At 42.3% G+C, this 20,898-nt stretch overlaps 1 protein-coding gene across 9 annotated transcripts in view; it reads right to left on the minus strand.

Annotated features, from left to right (window-relative positions):
* The window catches only part of ARHGAP15 (Rho GTPase activating protein 15), a 464,338-nt gene that overhangs the window by 6,388 nt on the left and 437,052 nt on the right, over positions 1 to 20,898 (minus strand). Inside the window, exon 14 of one of the 9 annotated variants that reach the window (XM_039495679.1) lies at positions 19,935 to 20,138. The exons of the other annotated variants lie outside the window; for them this stretch is intronic. Coding sequence (XP_039351613.1) covers positions 20,087 to 20,138 — 52 coding nt within the window. The 3' untranslated portion in view covers positions 19,935 to 20,086. Of the gene's footprint in view, positions 1 to 19,934; positions 20,139 to 20,898 lie in introns of those variants that run through there. 9 annotated transcript variants of the gene reach the window in all.

A 20,898-nucleotide genomic window follows, 5' to 3' on the forward strand; every position in this document is an offset into this window, starting at 1 on the left:
TCTTAAGGTCCGGTGGACAGGGGCACTGGACCACACGTCAGGAGACTTGAGTTTTATTTCAAACTCTCTCAAAGACCTGCTGTGGGACCTTGGGCAAGTCACTTTACCTCTCTGAATCTCTTTCCCTGCCCATGGTTTGTCTGTCTTGCCTCTGTAGATTGTAAGTTCAGTCATTGTGGATAGTTCTCTGAGAATAGTCTGCAGCGGCAATAAAATAAAACTAACAGAATGTTGGGAACCATTAGGAAAGGGCTAGATAATAAGAAAGAAAATGTTATAATGCCACTTTATAAAGCCATAGTACGCCCACACCTGAAATACTGTGTGCAGTTCCGGTCACCCCAATTCATAAAAGATATATTAGAATTGGAAAAGGTACAGAAAAGGTCAACAAAAATGACTAGGGGCATGGAACATCTTCCATCTGAGGAGAGATTAAAAAGACTGGGTCTGTTCATCTCACAGATGAAGAAGAGGGATATGATAGAATGGTGGGGAGAAAATGAATGGAGAAGTGTTATTTACCCCTTCACATAACACAAGAACTGGGGTAGCAGATTTGCAACAAACATAAGGAAGTCCTGCTTCATGCAACACACAGTCAACTCGTGGAACTTATTGTCAGGGGATGTTGTGAAGGCCAAAAATATTAATGGGTTCAAAACAGAATTAACTAAGTTCATGGAGGATAGGACCATCAATAGCTATTACCCAAGATGGGTAGGGACACAACCCCATGATCTGGGTGTCCCTAAACTTCTGACTGCCAGAAGCTGAGATTGGATGACAGGGGATGGATCACTGGATTATTGTCCTGTTCTATTCATTCCCTCTGAAGCATCTGGCACTGGCAACTGTCAGAAAACAGGATACTGGACTAGCTGACCCATTGGTCTGATTCAGTATGGCCGTTCTTATGTGCTTTGGGGCAGTGACTGTCTCTCACTATGTTTGTGTACAAAATATGGCACGGGCAGCATTCATTTTAGATGGACCTCTCAGCACTAATGTAAGATTAATGAATAATAAAATCTGAAGTAGAAACTTTTTTGTATAATTGTGGCTGTATTGCTGACTTGTGAATATCATCACCAAAAATACAAACTACTTTTCAGCCTGGTCTGAGGTATAAACAATTATAAATTGTTTAAATAGTCTGATATAAACTAGACCCAGAGAAAAAGTAACTCTTATTTGAAAGGCAATTTTAAATGCTATTTAATTCAGTACAATCTGAGGAAAATAATTGACTTGTAGCTTTATACCTTTTTCTTTCAAAATAAAAATTATTTATCAATGAAATTATGGTTGCTGTATTGTATCCACAGTGTAAATTACTCCTGTAGTTGTGAAGTGAAATTCAGTTTATTAAAAAAAAAAAAAAGTAAAATGGGCAAGAATTCATTTTTGGCAAGAGCAGAAAACGTGATATACAGCCGACAACATAAAAAGGGAAAGGAAATGCCAGAGCTACTTTTTGTCAAGCCCAAATGGAAGGAGCAATGATCCATCCATTTAAGATTATTTTAGAAACAATCTATAATCCAGTGCTACAGATGTTGGAACCTCGTCAAAAAAATTGTTCAGCCTTATGCTGTGCTAGGTTTTTTTTCCTCCAAAAAGTAAGTTGAATTGCTAACTCAAAGAATGTTTTATATTCTTTAAGATCGCAAGCCAAAAGAAACTCATATTGAAAATACAGATCTTCTCATTATTATTAATAATGAAAAGAATTAGTGATGTATTAAAACAGTAAAGTATCTGATTGGAAAACTCTAATATCAAGGACAGCTATATAAGCAAAAATACTTTTTAAAATTTGTGCTTTGGCTGTTGCCATGGTAACTGGAAGCTGGAAGCGATGTAATTGACTGCAGGACAACTATACAGTTAAGGTCATTACTGTATAGTGAACATAGCTCTCCAGTTCTATGTAAACTTATAGTTTTCAGACACTAGCTGTAAAATCATTATTGATTCTGAAGTTTGGGAGTCATGGTGAGTGTGCCAACCCCTTCAAACAAACGAGTGACTAAGAAACAGGTAAATCTTTCCCATTGGTGACACTGATTAAAATGGAAAAGTATTCTTACTGAAACATACACCAAAATCTATAAAGGTAAATCAGTTTACATTTTCCCAAAGGAAATTATTTAGTATTGATACGTCACTATATATTGTAGTAAGTTGGCTAGTGTGTATTAGATGGAATCAGAACTGTTCAACTTTGTGTCATCAGCCCTATATGGCTACTGAAACCTCTACCTTGACACAAATGTTGGAGGGAGGAGGGTATCTTCGCTTTTGGAGAAACTGATTTTGGCAATGTTATTTACTATTTATTTTAAATTAGATTAAAAAGTTAATTTTAACAGCCTGATTCTGCCACTCTTGCAGTGACTGGGCAAAATATAATATGACTAAAGAGCAACACAGGGCTGCCCAGAGGATTCAGGGGGCCTGGGGTCTTCGGCGGCGGGTCCCGGGGCAGAAGGCCCCCCCGCTGCCGAATTGCCGCCGAAGACCCAGAGCGGAAGAAGCTCCGGGGGCCCAGGCCCCGCGAGAGTTTTCCGGGGCCCCCAGAGCAAGTGAAGGCCCCCTCTCCAGGGGCCCCAAAAAACTCTTGTGGGGGCCCCTGTGGGGTCTGGGGCCTGGGGCAAATTTTCCATCTTGCCCCCCCACCCGGGTGGCCCTGGAGCAACATGATGGAACATTAACAAAACCAATCAAAATAGTTAGAACAAACAAATGGCTCCACTTTTGAAACATAGATCCTCAGCTGGTATAATGCCTGCCCTATTCCCAGAAGGCAATGGAGCTACACCAATTTACACCAGTACAGAGTGTTACTCTGGGGGTATTGTTGTCAACAGCACCACAGCTTCTTCTAAAGTGTGGAGAAAAGTAATCAAGGAGTAAGCAAAAGTAAACAAGGAGAAAAGTAATCTCTCAACTAGGCAGAGCATAGCTCACCTACAGAATTATGCACATGCATAATTAACCTGTGGAACTTGCTGACACAGGATATTGAGACCAAGATTTTGGCAGAATTCAAGAAACGATTAGAGATGTATATGGATAATTAAAACTCTACCGTTACATGAGAGGGGATAAAAATGTATAGGTGATTATACTGCCTTATTCTTCTGGGGACAGCCACTAAAACCCTGGAGTTAGAAAGAACCTTCCTCTACGGATACATTATTCTTTACTTGTCTAGGGTGACCAGATGTCCCAATTTTATAGAGTCAGTCCCGATTTTTGGGTCTTTTTCTTATATAGGCTCCTATTACCCCCCACCCCAACCCAATTTTTCACATTTGCTGTCTGGTCATCCTATACTTGTCCATTGCAGTGGCTTGCATCTTTTCTGAAAACTGGTACTGGCTACTGTCAAATACAGATCACTGGACTAGATGGACAATTGGTCTGAGCCAATATGTAAATTCCAATAACCCCATTTAGTGGGTCAAAATCTGCATATTCCATTGATTCACTTTACCAGTAAATACTCCAAAATTAGCTAATATATGTTTCCTATACGTAGTCAGGCACATGGAAATGGAGTGTTGTAGCTTCAGAAGTAAACTGTTATGGGAGGGGTGGGCAAACTACAGCCCGTGGGCCGAATCCGGCCCGCCAGCCATTTTAATCTGGCCCTTGAGCTACTGCTGGGGAGTGGGGTCTGGGGCTTGCTCCGCTCTGGCGCTCCAGCTGGGGAGTTGAATTGGGGGATGCTCCATTAGGCTCCCGGAAGCAGCAGCATGGCCCCCTCCGGCTCCTATGTATAGGGGCAGTCAGGGGGCTCTGCTCTGCATGCTGCCCCCGCCCTAGTGGGAACCATGGCCAATGGGAGCTGCAGGGGCAGCACCTGTGGACAGGGCAGCACGCAGAGCAGCCTGCCTGTGCCTCCAAATAGGAGCTGGAGAAGGGACATGCCACTGCTTCCGGGAGCCGCTTGAGGTAAGCACCATCTAGAGCCTGCACCCTGAACCTCCTCCCATGCCCCAACCCGCTGCTCCAGCCCTGATCCCCCTCCCGCCCTCCAAACCCCTTGATCCCAGCCCGGAGCACCCTCCTGCACCCCAAGCCCCTCATCCTCAGCCCCACCCCAGAGCCTGCACCCCCAGGTAGAGCCCTCTCCCCCTTGCACCCCACTTCCCCCTCCCTGCACGCTGAACTCATTTCTGGCCCCACCCCAGAGCCCGTACCCCCAACCAGAGCCCTCACCCCCTTCCGCACCCCCAACCCCAATTTTGTGAGCATTCATGGTCTGCCATACAATTTCTATTCCCAGATGTGGCCCTCTGGCCAAAAAGTTTGGCCACCCCTGTGTTATGGGAATGGTTCAACTGCTTGTTATACTGAGTGTGCTGACATTAGGGATATCATTAGTTAACAGATCTCTTTGCTTTACAGTTGCAGGCTTTTGGGTTGGCTTTACACAGTAGTTTCCTGATTGTTCATATTGCATTTCTTTTAATCAGTGTTGACATATTAAATTTTTATTTTTATGATGCACTGATTCTAGCTGAGCATTTTACACTTTCCTTCCCCCCTGCAAACGCTGACTTGCAGAAGTAAAAAAGAAAAAAAAAAAGAAACAACAACAGGTATTGCATTATATCCTTTGCCTTAGTGACAAGATATTTGGGGAGAAATCATCCAAGCTTGAAATAAAATCTTTATTGAAAGTAATTCTACATCCATGCCAGTCAGACGCATTGTAGGATCAGAACAGATGTCCCAGGGGAAAACTGTGCACCAGTCAGGGTTGATTACTTGGACCTCCTGTCAGTTCTTAACTCACTGACAATGGCTGAGGCATTCAGTACAACTTTGTTTTCTTTATTCGGAAATAAAGTTAATATACTTACCTTAACTGTGCCAAATGTACTGGAAAATAACCTGATAATAAAAGTGCCGTCCTACAAAGTGATAATGTCTGTGTGTATAAGCACATATTGACAGGGCTTTTGCAGCCTAGTAGTGAACTATTAGGAAGGAAGTACATGTACCAAATGATGCACAGATAACCTATCAGATTTCCTGTGACTACATTTCCTTTTTATTCAAAGCCTCTGGTACATACTTTTCTGATATACAGCATATTATAGTAAAGTTACTTTCTATTGCAAACTTACTTCCACTCAACAATGTTATCCATTTTTCATGACCATTGTTGTGTTATTTGGTATTACAAGGATGACCAAGGTATGGAGTTTGGTTCTGGGAGTCATTTTAAGACATTGGCAACAGTAATCATACAGGGATAATCTGTATTCTCAGGGGACTACGTCAGTTACAGGGTGACACATCTCACCCCCAGATGGTGAAATTCATTCTGTTCAGACAACTAGTATGAGGCCTATGCACCACTTAACCCATCTTGAGAGATTTACCAATGTAATCAATATAATTGAGCCCTTGATACCAATACCATAAGTCCAATTTGTTTAAACTGTTAGCTCATTGCAGTACAATGGAGATAAATTTAAAATATGGTAATAAATTGGGATTCTCAATATTTTATGATTGCAAACAAACCCTCATTATTTATGTACTTTATGGATGATTTGCTCAGTTGCATTGCAGTGGTATTCACTAGCTGATGAAGCTAAGTAAATGCAAACACTATCAAGGGAATCTCTAGATTGCTGTTTGTTAACTTCATATACTATGTTTTGGGGGGTTTCTCTGTGCATATGTACATAGTATTTCAGATTTATACTTTATAGTGGAGTGCCAAAATATTATATTACAACGTATGTGCTTTTCGAAATGTACTAGGTGGCTTAAGTGTATAATTCAGAGATTATAGGAAATACCTAAAATGATTAATATAGTTATAAACTGCTTTTTTTCACCAGCCTGAAATACTAATGTGCTTAAAATTCCTATTTGCTCCAAATTGTTGAAGTCAAAACAATAACTATATAAGATCAGTAATGGAGAAACCAAGTCATAGTGTGTGATATGCTATCTAACAAAGGTCAGAAATAGTTCAGACATACTTAAGGGCTTGCTTTAGCTGCAAATAGGCTTAGTGGTTCCCTGACCTACAAAAACTTCATAGCTTCCTGCCCTCTGCAGCTGCAGATGCTAATCACAACTCTTTGGGGGGAAATCCCTTCTCTTCAGAGGCTCTGGGACACAAGATATGGAATTTGGTGCTGCCTCCTTCTCCAGAATAGCCTTCAGCTCTGCTCATTCAACTACCATATATGGTAACGGGGCAGCTGATAATGACACTAAGGGGAATGGGTATCCCCCTAGATACCTTACAGTTTGAGTTCTTCCTTGGATAAACTGCCGTGGAACCATGAAATCAAAACAAGGGATAAATGAAATCTGAGGATAGGCTCTTACTTGGCCCAAAGATCAAGCAGGAGGCAAGCTGGAGAAAGACATTCATTCTGGCCATTTGGCTTTCCCCTGAGTTTAAGAGGAATGTATTGCAAAATTTCACTCTCCCCCCTCACCGCATACCAGAGCCAGGGCTCCAGCTGAGCCCAAACATCTATACCACAATTAAACAGCCCCTTAGCCTGAGTCCCATGAGCCTGAGTCAGCCAGCATGGGCCAGCCATGGGTGTTGAATTGTAGTGTACACGTACCCGGAGAGGCTAAGGGTGGAATCCACAAAGCTACGTAGGAAACTAAATCCAGATTTAGACACCCAATTCCCTATTATGATCCCCAAAACTCCTGCCAAACCCTGTAGGCACCTAAACTCACTTGGTGCTTACATTTTTCAAAGGAAAAATTCCCTAGGCACCTACGTTTGAAATGACCCACTCCAGAGGATTTGGCTTGGAAGTCATACTAAGTCTTGGGCCTCTTGCAATTTTTATCTGGTGATAAACTTGCACATCATCTATTATATTTGGCTTGTATAGTATTTAATTCATTATTTGTGACTGAGCACAAAGTGGTTCTGATTAATATTTGAAGGGGCTACAGCTAAGGGGATACATTTGGGCTAATCATCTTAGCACAATGGAACATTCTACCATTAGCTTAACGCCAGTCTGTGCAGGAGGCAGAGCTTTCTGAGGAGCTGGTCCAAGATTGTGGAACAAACTCCCCCTGGAATTAAGGACCCTCCCAAACCTCACCACCTACTGCTCCTAGTGCAAGGTGCAAATCTTTGACCTGCCTTCTCTAACATAAACAAATAGCAGGGTGTACCTTTAGAAGCCCCCGAACCAAAACCCTAGTAAAATAAAATACTGCAAATGCAATTTTCCCCATAGGTGAGAGGATGAGAGAGAGAACAAACCATGTGTACAGATGTTAGACACATTGCTTAATATGCTCCTTGAAGAAATTTGGGGCTAGCTCCACAAAAGGAATTAAGACATTGCAATGCCTAACTTGTAGGCACCCTCCCGGCTAGTGGAATCAACAACCCTGAGTTTAGAGCCTAGGTTCCCAGTACAATGCATGGGGAGAGTTAAGTGCCTAAGAATGGGATTCACAGAAGCCAGGAAACTGAGCAGGGAACTGACTAGGCTAGCTAGTAGGAACTGCTGAAAGAGGGAGGTGGCCCTAAGCCCTGCCACTCAAAGGCAGCTAGGCACCTAACACAGGCATGTGGGAGGCACTTCTCTCTACTTGGGATCCTAAGTGTTGAGACCTCTTCTGGCTTTATGTGCTTACACGTAAAGCACACGTGTGCTTACACGTAAAGAAGACCTAGGTTTGAATCCCTATTCTGCCTGACTTGAACCCAGGTCTCCGATGTGAACGCCCTCCTCAGCAGACGGTTGGATATTTTGGGGTGAGTAAAATGTTTATTGGAGCAGAGTGAGAATCACTCCATAGTCTAGTGTTTAGACCGGGGTTCTGGTCCCTGCTCCAAATCAGGCAGAACAGAGATTTAAACCTAGGTCTCCTACATCCCGACTGAGCACTCTAACCACTGGGATAGTGGTTACAGTGAGAGCAGCCTTTTGGGCACATTAGGTGTATATTCAGAGGATGCCTACTGGATCAGGCCCCCACAGGTGAGGGAACCCCTAGTTTGAGAATCCTGCTGGGGCTCGGGTGCTGAGCTGAACAGCACCATCAGGACTTGGGCAGCTTTGTTCATGCCCCCTGGCAGAATTTTAGGCACCTCCAGGTTTAGGTGGCAGTTGAGAAGGAGTTTTGAGGATCTCAGTGGCACCTAAATGATGGACTCAGGGACCAAAAGTGGCAGTTAGGTGTCTAAGTCCCTTTGTGGGTATAGTTCTTGGATAGTACGGTGATGAAGGTGGTATAAGAACCTATGCAGAAGAGAATAGATTCAGACTCAAATATATGAATAACTCTACTCACTACATCCTTGACTGGCTTTGTAACTTTTGCCTCTGGAAGCTGTTATTTTTTAGTTTATTATTGACTTGTACAGCAGACCAGCCTAGTAAATAGCTCAACCTGTCCTGATGCCAGGATCTATAAGGTTTTGGGGTCTGTATGTCCGAGAAGGCAGCAGATACTTTTATATGAATATGGCTTTAAGTTTCTAAATTAGTTTAATTTTTGTAATTCAAGAATGCCTTAAGCCACATTTCCTTGAAACATGAAAAAAATAAAAACAGTTCGGTAACAATCTCACTTGAATCAAGAACTACAAAAATAGAACCTTTATCATCAGCACAGCACATCCAAAAATGTCTTTGTAAAATAAATCAAATTATATGAGTTAATTGATTCCAGGCAACATCAGCAACTGCAGGTGGAAACTGAATAACAGGATGTTTATTAATGAAGGACTATTAATCAAAATTGACAATACCAATTCCTGATTCTTTTATTTGAATTCTACCTGCAATGGCCAGAGACACATTTGTCAACTTTTTAAATACAGATTTGTAAGAAATGGAAATATTTAACACTTGGGATTTTATCCGGCGATATAGGGCTATTTGTTTAAACAGTGAAAGGATATCCTAAATCCAATGTGACAAGCAGTGCCAAAGATGCCAGTGGTAATTAATTAGCACTTAATTTAGACCACAGAACAACAGGATATGGAATTGGTGCTCAGTGCCATTTCCCCTTAGGCTCCATCTCATGAGGGTCAGGAGTATGGCTGTTGTGTTGAAGGTCAGTAAATAAATTGGGGGAACACGTTGACACTGGACTTTTCATGATAGATATCCTTCACCCTTGTAACTGCTTCTGGCTATCATTGACGAGAAAAGGACTGTGATTGTTTTGTGAGGAATGCTGTGTACTAGTGTGAGTCAAGCAAGGTAGAGTTTGAGCTCACATGTCACATACTAGTCACACTAGATGCTTGCTACAGAAACAGAACTATTGCAGCATGTGTCTGTCCTAGAAATATACTTTTAAAGACAGCTGGGAAAGCTTGAGGAAGCTTGACAAACAAGCCAATTGACTTAAAACAGTTCTCAAATTTGCTAGATTTGTGAGCTTAGCTTGTAGCTTAAGCTTAATTACAGTCAATGGAAGATTTTAAAGTAAGGGGAGAAATTAGGTCAGCAAGAAAAAATGCACACATTTCTTCATTATGCTGTGGACCTTGTCTCTAATAATAATATACAGCACTTGTATAGAACTGTCCATCCATAGATCTCAAATGCATTATTATCTGCATTTTACCAGTGGGGAAACTGAGTGTCTAAGATGCTAAGTGACATTTCCATAATCACACAATGAGTCTATGCAGAAACTAAATACCAGATCTCCTGACTCCTAGTCCATTTTCCTAGTCATCACATATGGACACCTTTGGACAGCACATTCAAAACAGAACATGAAAAGCATGCACGAGGGCCTGCAAATGAACTAGTAAGGTTGTACACAATTGCACATAATTGGAATGGTTTATTTTAAATATGCTGGTGAGAAAAATAAAAAGCAGCTATAACCCCTGGCATTGTATACAGTAATAGAATCCCCATCCTTCATAGCAGGCTTAGTGCTTCTGCCAGACTGTGCTATCACTAACCCTCTCAGCTGCTCTACTCTTCTCCCAACAACTGCGAACTCTGGAGAAGGAGATGGATTTGGCATACATAGAGAGGGGGATAGGATACTGCCTGATACAAATACTCATGCAGCCCATTTTTTTCCCTTTGCAATTCAATGGGCATGAGCATTGCTGTTCTGATACCAATAGTTTTCTCAAGTTGCCAGCAACAAATGATACCTTGCTACACTTCAGAAAGTCATATTGTCTCCCAGGATACCAGCTGTAACAATACTAGAAATGGTAGTGTGACCCCTCCATACAGATTTAATTGCTACTGCAGATCCTGTGCTGAGTGCGCTACCACGGCTTTATATAGTAGTTTCCCCAGCAGGGCTGTGTTGTCTCATCAAAGAAATACCTGGCCAGGCAACAGCCCTCAGAAAATATCCCAAGGAACCATTGGGTTAGTATTTATCTTTGCTTCCACATCACCATACTCCTTGCAGTGCCCTGTACATATCACCTCGCTAGCCCCTGGGTGAAAGTGCCATTGAAGTCAATTAGAACTCCTCCAGAAGTGGGTTTTTTGCCCACAAAAGTTTATGCCCAAATAAATCTGTTAGTCTTTAAGGTGCCACTGGACTCCTCGTTGTTTTTCTGGATACAGACTAACACGGCTACCCCTCTGATAACTGAAGTCAATTGCAAAACTCCCATTGCTATCCATTCCTTAGCCTGTTGCAGTGTGCAGTCATCATCCTTTTGTGTTGAAGCTGTAATAATCCTATTGGGGGCAAAGATGTGGACCCAGAATATGTTTCCAAAATGTCCAGTTTCTGACTTAATGCCCACATGTAGTCAGCTGGCTGAAATTTTCAATTGGGAAGCTCAACTTTAGGCAACCTGTTTGAAAATGTATCTGTTCCAATGAGTCTTGAAAGCTCTGAGGACAAGCTTAGTTTTATCCTGCCAATAAATCATAATTTTTATCTAGTATAATGAACAAATGTTTCTGTTCTATATGGCATGGGATGTTCTTTGGTGTTGCGATCAAGAAGTGTTGTCAGCGAATGGCTTCATAAGGGTCATAGCACAACTGCACTTCCCGTTCTGTGAACTGTTAGATATATATACGTTCTCTATAGGGTATGCCATTTTAAGAGATTCCTACACCTGAAAAAAATGAGTGTATTGGCCCACTAATGTGTGTCGTTCCCCCCACCAAAAAAATAAAACTAAAACCAAAGACTCATCCCTAAATCTTTGTCCTACAGTCTCTCTCGCTTGTTGATAGGATGACGGTCTATGCACATTGGTCTGCCTAAGAGCAATGGTTGAGTATGGTATGTGAACCCTCTACAAGCTACTAGTGCAGGGGTGGGAAAATTACGGCTCCTTCTCTGCTGTCCCCCCCCCCTCCCTCGCAGCCTCAGCTCGCTCCGCTGCCGGTGCAATGCTCTGGGCGGTGGGGCTGTGAGCTCCTGGGGCAGCGCAGCTGCAGAGTCTGGCCTGACCCGATCTCTGTGCTGCATAGTGGTGGTGGTGGCAGTGGCAGCATGGCCCAGCTCCAGCCAGGCAGTGCGGCTGTAGCACCGCCAGCCACTGGTGCTCCAGGCAGTGCGGTAAGGGGGCAGGGAGCTGGGGCGGGTTGGATAGAGTGCAGGGGAGCTTGTGGTGGTGGTCAGGGGGCAGAGGTGTGGATAGGGGTTGGGGCGGTCGGGGGGAATAAGGGGTTGAATGGGAGCAGGGGTCCTGGGGGCAGTCAGGAAGGAGGGGGGGTTGGATGGGGTAGCAGGGGGCAGTCGGGGCAGGAGTCCCAGGGGGGCCGTAAGGGGACAGGGAGAAGGGGTGGTTGAATGGGGCAGGGGTCCCAGAGGGCCGTCAGGAATGAGAGGAGGGGTTGGATGGGGTGGTGGGAGTCTGGGGGCAGTCAGGGGACAGAGAGCAGGGATGTGTGGATGGAGCAGGGGTCGCAGAGGGGCTGTCAGGGAACGGAGTGGGTTGGATGGGGCAGGAGTCCTGAGGGGGGGCAGATAGGAGGTGGGGACCGGGCCACGACCCCCTCCCCTAACCCACCCTCCATACAATTTACAAAACCCGATGCGGCCCTCAGGCCAAAAAGTTTGCCCGCCCCTGTAGTAGTGCAACATACATCCACAAATTTGTATCAGATTTGAAAGATGCTTTAACGTGCCTCTCAGCATCACAGTTGCTTCAGCTCTGATATCAAATATGAATGGAATGAGGGTCTCTCTTAAATGCACTAGTGAATACTAAGGCATTTTTTTGATTTATTTAAACTTATTTACATTTCACATCCTCATGAACAATGTATTTATAATGTCAGCATTGTCTTTTCCACTCACACTTTGTCTTGTCCGCTCACCTTAGCTAGAGATTTATTCTTTATGCACATATGTAGCCCACTGCACTAAATGCATGAAATGTCTGGAATGGGTATTTTCCATCCAGCCTATCTCCGTACAATGCACCTTTTGCAGGAACTGCAAGTCATGTAGGTTTCCAGGTCTTCCCAGTTTTACAGGGCGTTTGGGTAGCTCATTGGCCCTCTTGGGTCAACTATCCATCTGTCTGCAGGATTGTTACAGTGGGTCATGTGATCATGGCCGAACCCATCCTAATGGTCTCAGATGCTCTACAAATGTCCACTGTTCATTTTCTGTCATGCTAAACTCACAATTTCTGGCTTCCTGCCTCAGCCCCATTAAATACTAGTTTAGGCCACGAGTTTGTAATTGTGCGAATGTCTAGAACTGAAGGTGATCAAGAAATAAGGCTTATTTTTGCATTACATTTGTTTCTAATTGTGATAATCCAAAGCTACAGTACCTGGCTGATTTGCCACTGGAGTGCAGCTCCCTGGTGAGTTTTCCTGGCACAGGGGAAGCTGCAGACAGTGTACAGCCAGCTATGCCAGCTCTACGCCATAGGAGCTCCTGGATAAGGGGAGCATAACATGGGCCTGCTGAAGCAAGAAGCGGTTGTGGCAAGGGCATTACCACATGCTGGCCAGAATGGCCATAGTGACTGTTGCAGCCAGGGTGCAAATTAGGAGACAGAACTGTCCAACATGTGTTGGAGGCTGAACTACTCCCCAGCAAACCCCTGGATTAGGGGATGTGCAAAAGTCAGGTACTTCCATGTTAATTCCTACACGGCACTGAGCTTAGCCTCCAGTGTGGTCAGGGTCAAACGGCTGGCTAGAAGGCTGCAGGTTTCTGAGTAACCTCTCCTTCAGATACACTTGAAAAAACTCCTCAAATCACTGCCAGCTTTCATGTAAATTTCCTTAGAATAGTAGTAGGCGAGGGGGCTTGAAGTGCACCCTATCTGAGTTGCTGTGTCATTTCTATTAACCCTTTAAATGAGTACTCAGCTGCAGCTTGTGAGTGGCAGCAGACCTCTGATAATGGAATGTCTGCAGTGGAAAGAGGAGACTCCAGATATACAGGCTACTACTACAGGTGTGCTTTGCCCAATGTGTAGTTAGGCAGTACCAGAGTGGTTAATGGTTCATTCTCATAGTCTCTAAGGCCCAGATTTGTTAAGGTATTTAAGCGTTACTACATTCAATGGTGCAGTGCCTAACTGATTTAGGAGCCTAAATCTCATTTTTAAAAGTAATTTAGGCACATAGGGGCAAAAATCCCATCAATGGCTCCTAAGTGCCTAAATTCCTTTAAAAAATGAGATTTAGGCTCTTAGGCATTGCAATGCCAAGGGCAGCAACGCCTAAATACCTTTAAAAATCTGGGCCTAAATTCCTTGTAAACAGTGAGCTTTCTTTGCACTTGCCCCTTGGTCCTTGCACCTCAGACCTGGAGGAAAAATGAATTCAGCCAAAAGACAACTCTGGATCCTTATATTCCTCATATTTATCTTTCAAGATCCTCTGGTTGGACTTGCAGATCTCTACGTACCTGCTATCTGGAGATTTTCTGAAATATCAATAGGAATTTCATTAATGAGGAGGATTAAGTTAGGCTGTGACTGTGCTGGATGCCAGATAAATACACACTACATGTGTTTGTACAGGAAGCCCCTGCACTATTTCCAGCTGCTAGATATAACTGTAAATTTCTTAGGGACAGTAGATATTAATTCAAGTGTAATCTGAATCCAGTGTACAGAAAAGAACGATCCATTCAGTCACTAGGAGAGTGTACGGATCATAGTTATGTGACATTGCAACATTACCCAGTATCTATCTAAAATGTAAAACTAGATACCATATAGTATTATGGATGGTAAATATAATGTGGAGCATAATCCTGTCTGGAGACAGGGGCTCAGATTGTGCATTCTGCTTTAGCCCCTTTATGGCACTCCAGAGGTGTCAAGGGACAGATAGTTGAAGAAACCAGCCGCTCAGGAATATCCAGCATAAAGGGGTTTGCAGATGGCGTAAAGGTTCCAGAACAGCTGTATGCCACCCGCCTTACAGCCCTCAGTGTAGCAACATGCCATGGTAGGGAGGGGGCAAGGCGGGAACATCTAAATTCTGAGGATGAAAGCAGGCTGAATAAGCATGCAGTCGGTGAGACGATTATCTGAAACAGCAGGACCCTTTCCACTTCTGCCTGCAGCATCTATGCAAGGCCGAGCTTCTCTCGATCATTCCCTCCCAAACTTTTGGTTTTCTCTATCCCCCCTGGAGCCTCCTTTTCCCTTTACCCTGCCAGAGGCTGTTTCTAGCAGTAGCAGAGTTGGGGCAGACAGCCCTGATGAGTACTTCTCTCCAGGCTGCTCTTCTCCTTCTCCGCAGCTCTCCTGTAGGGCTCAGAGCTGGGAATGGAGCAACTGACAGAAGTGCTGGAGAGGAGACAGGTAGCTTCTGACAAAACAGCAGCAGTGCCTTCTAGTTGCTGGGTATGAGAACTGTACAGGAAAACTCCCAGCTTCTGAGACAGTTTTCTGAGACAGAGGTAACTTGTTGGGACTTGTGACACAGGAGAGGATACATCTATCATACACTCAGCTGTGGGTTAGCCATTCCACAGATTTATGACTTTACATTGCATCATAATGGGTAATGTATGAAAAGATAAATATTTTCCATTTAGTAACATCTTGCTGGGTTTTCATCTAGCTCTATAATTTTAATTATAAAATGAACATAACCTGTATCAAATTATAAATATGTTAACATATTGAACGAGGAGAAGAAAAATAAGCACCAGATTTTATGCTATACAGGCACACGAAGGTATGGTAAAAAAATCTGGTTTCCTTGACCACATTGTCATAATATGCATATATAACTGCTTATTGAATCCAGGCTGTGTAGACAACAGAAAGAACACTGGCTCCATACCATCACAATGCATGCCCACAACAAAGAGGAGGAAAGAACAGGCTCTTTCATTGTGTGTTTCTAAGTATTACCAACATAAGGGCTAAAAACATTACCTCTGTCTGAAGTATATCTATGTATCCATGCATAAGTTATTAACTGTGCTCCCTGAGCACAGTTGCTGAAAATATTAATATATTCAAATTATATTCTAGCTACTGCAAAAACAGTAGATCAGACAAATGTATTAAAATCTCTTCAGACAAAAGAAGTGTTATTTATATAGTTTCTCCCCTTTTTACTTAAAGTCTTGAACATAAACCTTCATCATATGTAACATACTAGAAAGCAAGAGGATCCTTAGCTATCTGAATGTGGATTTAAGTTGAAATGTAACCATAGCACGCTATTATACCTCTCATAAACAAAATTTCACTGATATTATGTGACTTGCACTGTTTATAGAGCAAGAAAGAAGCAAAAATACAATGCTGACTGTAATGCAAGGATGCCTTCTTTCAAACCCTGCAGGTCAAAAGATCCTGGACCAAATCCTGAGGTTTGGCCAAACTGCACACAGCAGGAATTGGGAGTTGCAAAGATGGCGTAAAGCCATGTTTGCCTGCCCCTGGTCCTAGGCCACCATGTGTAGAGCTGGTTCCCTGGCTTAATTTAGAGAAAGATAATGGCTGGTTGAGTTTCTCAGTTACTAACTGCTCTAAGGGGCCAGAACAGCAACCAGAGGTCAGCACAGTCATGCCAAAGTCTCCTTTGCTACAGCTATACCCCTTTTGCTCTGTTATGCCAGCAGCGGTGGCCAGGAGAGTGGAGTAAAAGCTTTTTTGTCACTGGAGGATTCCCCCTTTGCATTGGTGTCATCCTCCTGGGGACAGACTCTCCAGTTGTGGGATTAGATTACAGCAATAATGCAGCAGAAAATGCCTGGATTTACACGCAAGAATCTGGCCTATTGACTTTAATCCTAAATGTTTACCCAGTGTGCATGGTGAAATTTCACCAAGCTGCCATCCAGGTCCTCATCCAGATCCTTTAGACAGCATTAAACTGTTGGTTAACAAATATGAGAAGACATTTCAAGTTAAAAGGCCTTTGCTGTGGTCAATAACTAGTCATCCATAAAATACTTCCCTTTCTACCACGGTTCAGGATTTCTGAATGCCTTGCAAAAAAATACTATGTATGTGACAACACTCTATTGCTATGCAGATTTGCATCTCTGCCAGTGGGTGTACCAAGGCCTTTTATCGGTGACAACGAACAAAGTAGGTGGTCGTCTACCTTTTTTCTCGCTTAAAAAAAAAAGATGACACTTTTTCACAGTCTGAAATGATTGTGGAAGCAGAGATACTGGTTTAACTCACTATGAATTATTAGTGGAAAAGTGGGTCTGAGAAGTATGTTACATCTGAAATATTTTTCGTCACTTGAACATGTGCTGTCCAGAGCTGGCCCTGTTTTACCAGTCACAGGGAACAAACATTTCACATTCACAGATGCTCCTAATTTGGTGCGGTTTGGAGTGTAATTTAGATCAAACGTATCCATGTAAATGAGTCAGGGTTTCTTAATTAGGTGCTCTAAAGAAAAAAAGCTTGGACCACATCAGTAGGTGTGGGTGTGGTGCCCACAATACTGGAGTTTTTCCTATAGACAAAGCTTAGTTTCATTCAGGAATACTGTAGGTCTTTTCGTTTTTTCAGGCACAATAATAAATCTGCAGATGGCATAGACATAAAGACGCTACTTCAGAGGAGCTGTCTAAAAACACTGTCTCTTTGGCAAAAGCCTTAAAGTAGGTCATTCTGCTGTGATTTAGGTTTATATTTCATTGCCAGCTTTTTGTTCCTATTATAAATAGGGTGCATTCCAGTCCACAGATTTGCTCTTAATTTTTTCAAACTGGTCTTTGTTTATGAGGATTTGTAGATCTTCACAAGAAAATGGCCAATATCCTGTTAGAAGTACAAATGCTGCAGTAGACCACAAAAAGAGATGTATGTTGCTGATAATTTGGAGATGCTGAAATGTGAAATGCTACTCTCTGAAAGCAAAAATATATTGATTTCTCTTAGTATGATGATTGAAACAGTTGTTGCATGTTTTGCAATGTGTGAAAAATGATCTGATCTAATATGATTTCAGTGGGGTATATCCATTGGCCTGGTTGATCAGAATTTGTTTTTGAGTTCATATATTTGCCACTGACAAGCATGCATTTTATATATCTCTATCTATCATTCTCAAAAGAATATCCGGGTCTGTTTTTCCCATCAAAATGCTGGGGATCTACTTGCCAAACTCTCACTAACATTAATGAGTTACCTGCATAAATTCTCTTTCAATTGATGGTAGAATAGATCTCATTGTGTTAAATTAATTATTTTGTACAGAACATTGACATTTTGGCATTTGCCTTTTTTTTTTAAATAAAATAAAGTCCCAATGAAGACTTTAAGAATGAAAAACACTGCAATTAACCCCTTGGTGACTTGGTTCTGCACTCCAACATGCTGGAGCCCAATCTTTTAAGATACAAAGACCCTTCTCCAGTGTCCTAAGCACCCTGAGATATTTGGGTTTAAAAGAGCTCTAAAATCAAAGCAAAACTGAGGGATTGCAAAGCCACATAAATTAAACCCACCAGTAAAGTTCACTAGAACTTGTGAAACCCCAAAAGCAGGACCCTTGTGTGGGTAGACCAAGGACCTGACTATTTCACAGTGGACGAGGAGCAGAACCTAGGACTTGTGACATACTGCATGAGCTTCGGAAAGTTACTTACCTAACTTTTTGTATGTGTCAGGTTCCCCAGCTGTAAAATTAGGATAATAAAACTCATCTACCTCAAAGGATAGTTGTGAGACTTAATTAATATTTGTAAAGCAAATTCAGCTATTTGGATCCAAGATGTTATGTGAATGAAAAGTAAAAGTGCTTTGGGGCAGGGACCGTGTCTGCCTGTATTTATATACCCACAATGGTGCTCCATTCCTGATTGGAGCTCTTTGGGGCCCACCACAATATAAATTTTAATCAAAATGTAATTATTTTGATCATTGTTTTTACTGTAACTTCAGTTCAGTACATTTGCAAAATGGTGGCACATAGAAAAAGTACCAGATGTCATCACTTGCCAGATTCTTTATGAGAATTAGATTTTTTTAAAGTCAGCAATAAAGGTAGAAAGTATATCTAACCTCATAGGAAAATATGACGTTCACGGTTATATTTTCTCTAAAACACTGTGAATTTGCCAAGTTCACATGTTACTGAAGAATGAGTGATCTTTGAGGAATGTTTTATTCACAGTAAGAATTGCTATGTGTGATCGTGGGGGACTCCGTGATATACATACACACTTTAGCATTTAAAATGATAGCAATGTAAAGATACCCAGGAAACCTGGTTTTGTTACTTTTCTGACTAACAACTTTGTTTTCTTTTCAGTCTACTCTCTTAGTGCACACTTGCTGAGATGCATATTGTTCATCTATTGAGAGTGGCCACATACTGGCGGAGGGAGAAGTCATTTAATAAATTATACAGAAAAATGTACTTAATGGGAGAGAAATGGATTCAACTCCTTTTCTGGGTAACCTAAAGGAAACCTGTGCTTAGCTAGACCCAGTATTTTCATTGTTTGAATTCCTCTCTGAATCTTTTCTATAGATGAGATGGTGATCAATTGTTCTCCATGTTCACCAAAGGCAGGACAAGAAGTAAGAAGCTTTATTTGCAGCAAGGGGAATTTAGGTTAGATATAAGAGAAAATGTTCAACTCTAAGGTTAAGCCCGGGAACTGGTTACCCAGGCTGGCTGTGGAATTCCCTTCACTGAAGGTTTTTAAGGATTGGTTAGACAGACATCTTTCAGGGATGCTCTAGAAATACTTAGTCCTGCCTCAATGTGGGGGAGATGGACTTGCTGACCTTTGAGGTCCCTTCCAGCCCTACATTTCTATGAAACAGTAAGCGCATGTGTCGTGGGCACAAAAGTGCCTCCATGATATACTTTACATTTAGCCCTGTAGTGCCTGAAAGTGGTATTGAAAATTTCATACGAGGCTTAAAATCCTAAACCTACCCGTGCCCAGCATCCTTGACTGCCATTAAAGTCCTTTGGGGTAAGAGGGTAGGTCCCTGGCCACTAGGTACATTACCATCCATTCACAATCATGCTTCTTTTCTCCTCTTCAGATTCTCAGCATTGCTTCCTTTGCTCCATTTTGCAGCAGTGGGACTCAAAATGTCCTTGTTCCCATTGTTGCTGTCCTGGCCCTTTAGCGCAAAGCTAAGAGGGGGGACTGATGATCCTAAGTAAGGCCCTGATTCAGGAAAGCATTTAAAACATGCCTATATTTTGTTGATTTCACTTAATTGCTGTTTGCTTATGTGCTTTCCTGTATCAAGACCTAAATCTCTGTTCACCTCTATCTTCAGGCCTCCTGCAATCTCTCTGAGGTCTGCTGAACTTCTCTGCACCGTAGAGTGCTTCATAATGACCATCTAAACCTGATGAATTTTGCCTGATTTTGGGTTTCTTTGTGAAAGTTTCACACTTGTATATGTGATTTGTTCTGCTATGTAAAAGAGAGTTTTCCTGAGCCTAGATTTACTATCTAAGCCTGTTTAAACCTGCTGGTATAGTACATACTTTAATAAATGAAAATCACATGTGTAACTTGCATCTTTTCTCCTCCACTAAAAATAAATATGGAAATTTTGCAGACATCCCATGCTAAGTATTACTAGCTGTCATACAATAGCTTTAATTTCTGATTTATCCTTGGCATTCTGGGTATTGCTGCTGGACTTGTCATCACATTGTCATTCCTGCCTCTTGCGTGGGCTATTGTTCAGCTCTTCATACATGTGGCTCCTTTTTTAAAAAAAAAATAGGTAAAAATAAATCTGTTTTGTTAAATGCAGTTTCCAAAAGCTGGTGCTCTTTGGAATGCAATAAAGCTGACCCATACTGCTGTGTTTGTTTGTCTGGTTTCAGTCACTGGATGCTCTGCTGTTCAAGGTGCTACAAGGGAACAGGGAGCCAATTTTTTTTATAAATCAACTAATAGACAAACCGCTGTAATACTTTCATGACTTGTGTTAGAGAATATATTAGGTTACAGGGTATTTGCTGTTGTTTTCGATCAACACCACCACTGCTTAACAAGGGACTTATTTTTAGTGACATTGATTCAAGTCATTATTATTAAAGAACTAATGGTTTTAATGGGGGGGGGGGGGGGATTCTGATAATTTCATTTCTGACTGAAAGGAGGAAAAAGCCTGGATTGTAAGTGAATGCACACAGCATAGCAAAACACAAGTGGTAAAGCCTAGGAAAAAGGGAGTGAACTAATTTTGCAGAATCAAAGGTGAATCAAAAGGAATTGGTTTCCATACGGACAAGGCAGCCAGATAGGCCATAGTACCTGATCCACGTGATAAACCAAGAGGCAACTGCAAAACTCCCCAGACAACTTGCCTGACGTGCTTGCCAAGGAGCTGCTGCTGGAAGAATATCGTCCATACTTGGGCATCTGGGTTCGATGCTTTCCACTTAAAGAAGCGGGGAGAGGGGTTGCTAAAAGGCATTCTGGTGACTGTCTTTTTGTTTAATTATTACAAACTATACT

Source organism: Mauremys reevesii, linkage group 11 (genome assembly GCF_016161935.1).
Source record: "Mauremys reevesii isolate NIE-2019 linkage group 11, ASM1616193v1, whole genome shotgun sequence".
In the NCBI taxonomy this organism is placed as follows: Eukaryota; Metazoa; Chordata; order Testudines; family Geoemydidae; genus Mauremys; species Mauremys reevesii.